At 39.0% G+C, this 3,652-nt stretch overlaps 1 protein-coding gene across 1 annotated transcript; it reads right to left on the minus strand.

The window, feature by feature from the left end:
- Window positions 1-211: 211 nt before the first annotated feature.
- On the minus strand, window positions 212-2,763 carry LOC105437630 (neuropeptide Y receptor type 1-like). The gene is made up of 2 exons (XM_011664445.2): window positions 1,636-2,763; window positions 212-232 (listed from the first exon to the last, which is right to left on the minus strand). The coding sequence occupies exons 1-2, from the start codon at window positions 2,761-2,763 to the stop codon at window positions 212-214; spliced, it is 1,149 nt and encodes a 382-aa protein (XP_011662747.2).
- Between the last annotated feature and the right edge of the window lie 889 nt (window positions 2,764-3,652).

Below are 3,652 nucleotides of genomic sequence, written 5' to 3' on the forward strand. Positions count from 1 at the left end.
CTCAAGGGGGGGGGCCCGGGCCCCCCGGGCCCCCCCCCCTGGATCCGCCACTGTTTAGAGATAATCTATGATGATTATGATAGGAAATGCATGTTTGAAAATGTAGGAAGGTACGGGAAATACACTTTTTTTAAAATCACGATTCAACATTTCGATTACTAATTATTTAGTGTACGCTGAAGGCGTTGAAATAGTTTATCGATTTCGATGCTTAGAAGTCCTTTATACATTGCTTTTAAACACGAACAATATTTGAAATTAAGAGTTATGTCTACCGGATTCCCACTTAGTAGATTAAACGCAAGTGCAAAAGGACATCAGTGCCGTGTCGAGACTAAATTGCATTGCTACACTCGCACCACTGCGTCGGGGCTCAAACCGAAAACTACCGACCTATCATTCACAAAATACCTTTTAGAGTATACACACTTTTATGTTTTTGAATATTTCTATCAATGAAAATGAAAGTTTAATTTTAAATAAAAGATAACTTTTTTAAAGGTATTACAAAGTTTTGGAAAATTTTGAAAATTGGGTGGATAGTGATTCTTTACAATCTCGATATATTTAGATGCTCCTGTGCATGTTTTATAAACACTAGAAAATTTAGCCCCTATAACACTTCTGCTTTTGAGAAAAAATTAATATGAAAATTTACCGGTGCTCCCGGTAAATGTTGATAAATTTCAAATAGCGCCTACGGCCGTATAATGGTAGCTGCGACCCTGAAAACCTCAGAATATGTAGTTGTGATATATAATTACCAAACGGGAATAGCTAATCGGTCGATTTTAGTCAAGAAACATTGCTTTATATTAATTAATATCTGGACCTAGAGAAGGAGCTATACATCATACATTAAAACCGGGCATGGTGGCTCAGTGGTTAGAGCGCCCGCCTCATGAACGGGAGGTCGTGGGTTCGAACCCCGGCCGAGTCATACCAAAGACTTATAACAATGGGACCTTCTGCCTTCTAGCTAGGCGCTCAGCATATTAGATTGGAGAAGGGTACTAATAACATTATGTTATGCAGGGCCCGCTGGAAGAACAGTTTTATAACTGAAGTGGCTACCCTGGGTAAATAAACGTTATTATATTATTATTATATATCATAAAGAGTTTATTATTTACAATTTCATAACTTTGGAATCGTTTTCAACCGCGACAACGATCACTAAATATTGTAGGATCACATATGCTTCCAATATGTTCATTTGAACCAAATTCATGACCCCTTACCTAAACTTTGTATTACCTTTAAAGAGAAATGCACCGATCAGAAAATCTCTTCTATGTGCAAGTGTACTTTCCCTATGCATGCAGAGGGATTGACATTCGATGTTTCAGGGGTTATTATATTGGTGGATCACTTCGTTTGAAGTTGAACTTCGTGTATACACGACTCTCACATTATTCTGACAACTGGAAACTACGAGGTGCAAAATCCGTTCCGGAAGCGCCTCCACCGTCTCAACTTTAAAACCTTTATGAAGCCTCTCTGAAAAAGGCGATTTGTTGCAGCGTAGAGAAACGGGTTGACTAGAGAATTACAGTAGACTATCAGGTAGGCCCAATATAAGCTTTTGACTCTGATGCACGTTGGACATACCACCATGATAATAGATATGCTCACAATAGGTGTCCAGAAGACCAAGAAAGCACTCACAAGCACAAACAACATGACAGCAGATCGCCTATGACCGTACAGACGGTGCTTCTGGGCTCGAGTGCTTCCAGTATTATTTCGAGGGCAGGGTACTTGGTTACTTGATGTCGGTTGTTCACTTCGAGAGGTTTGACCGGGGTGGAGACCTGATGCGTTGGACGATCCTTGAAAAGAGACGTCAAACACCACCATAAAATTATTAACGACTGGGTTATGTGGAGATGTTGAAGGTTCTTTCATGGTTTTTAGGTGATTACATTTCTGGTCAAATTCACCACTGATGCTGTTGATTGACTGTTCGCCATTTCCTGGCATGTTCACATCGTTGCTTTTTAAAAACTTCCTGCCACGTGTTTCCATGGTTCTTGTCGTATCAGCAACTGCTCGACTAGAATCATTTATCCGATTTGATACCTTTCGGATTGACAGAAACAAATTAACACAGAGAACCATGTAGATCACCAAAGGAATCAGAAATTTGAGAACGACGAAAAAAACTGTGAAACTAAGACTAGTGTAAGGAAATTCCATGTCGCACTGAAAGTCGTAATTCAGAACACTTTTCTTGGTGATTATAGGAAATCCAAAGGCCACGAACAGGTCAAAGCAGGCTTCGAGGAACCAACAGGCGGCCATGATGATAGTGACGTGAACCTGTTTGACAGCGTTCCTGTAAGTATGGTTCCTGGACATCCGCAGCCGATGAAAAGCTACCAGGAGGACCACCACCAGTACAGGTACAAAGGTGTTGACGTAAGCCCAGGCAACACGAATCTTGCAGATGATCTCTCCAAAAAGCCAGCGTTGGAAGAAGTCCGTTATCCCCAAGAAGGGGATATTGATGAGTCCTACCATCAAATCTGCGTATGATATATTGACGATAAAAGTGTTTGCAATATCCTTGCGGATCTCTTTGACCGACCAGTAGGTGGCTATGATTAAGGCATTGCTGGCTACGATGGTTAGGCTCAAGAGAATGTAGCAGATCATTCGAACTATCGAACCGATGTCCATAACGGGGGACATGCTGCCAGACGTGGTGTTTAGCGAGTAATCGTTGCTTCCGAAGTTGAAAGTAACCGATGTATTTTCCATGACTGGTTGTGCTACGAACCTTCAGGAAATATGGGGTCTGAAATTAAGACCAAAACGAAACATGATATTTATAAATATTGAAAAAAATAAAGTTGCAAATGATGAGCCGATTAATAAAGGCGTGACAATGTGATGGACGGTACAAAAATACATTTAATTGTATTTGCAATGAAGGTGTAATATCATTATAGAAAGACGCGTGTTTACTGAACGTGATAGAAATGACGTCATGGTGCTTGTGATCTTCCATTTCCCGTCAGTTTTGATCTATTTACGACAAAAACGGATATTGATGCATATGAGTCCGTCTTTTTGAAGAAAAAAAAAAGGATTGTATCAGCTAGGTAAAAGGCTCTAATAATAGTGGAATATGTGTGGCAGGTAAAAAAGAACAGTAAAAGTGGTTGAATTTTAAGTAAGTATTTAAGTTGTGCATGTCGACCATTTAAAACATGATATCTGACATATCTGACATAATGGGCATTCAGGAAATAAGATGTATTTTCAGGATTTGAATGATCTGTTAAAAGTAACATAACAATCTAATGAGTTTATTCGCTGTAAAGTTGCTACAAATTTTTTTGAGGACCTTTTTTTACCTTGTCGCAGGTACCATGTCTAACTTGAAAATTACACAAGAGGGTAAACCAATTTATCTATGATGATTTAAAGGGTGAAAATGAAGAGAAACCGGTTGGTGAAAATTAAGGTTGTATCAAACCAGACCGTTTGAAGGTTAGGTTCACTAAGATGTAAACTATCGTATTTTTCTTTCGTCTGTTACGTAATCTTTCAGTTTCAGATTCAGTTTATTGTTTCAAATTTCACATATATTTCACATATTGCAATAATTTGACCTAGCTGATTGTACAAAATAACGTGAATTCTA

The sequence above is a fragment of the Strongylocentrotus purpuratus genome, unplaced genomic scaffold, assembly GCF_000002235.5.
Source record: "Strongylocentrotus purpuratus isolate Spur 01 unplaced genomic scaffold, Spur_5.0 spur5_scaffold_5, whole genome shotgun sequence".
NCBI classification, from domain to species: domain Eukaryota; kingdom Metazoa; phylum Echinodermata; class Echinoidea; order Camarodonta; family Strongylocentrotidae; genus Strongylocentrotus; species Strongylocentrotus purpuratus.

Excerpts from the sequence above, each read along its gene's own strand:
- LOC105437630 (XM_011664445.2), bottom strand. The coding sequence starts at position 2,763 with ATGGAAAATACATCGGTTACTTTCAACTTCGGAAGCAACGATTACTCG. Across the intron at positions 233-1,635 it reads TGGTCTTCTGGACACCTATT|CAATGTATAAAGGACTTCTA; the intron begins GTGAGCATATCT and ends CGTGTTTAAAAG.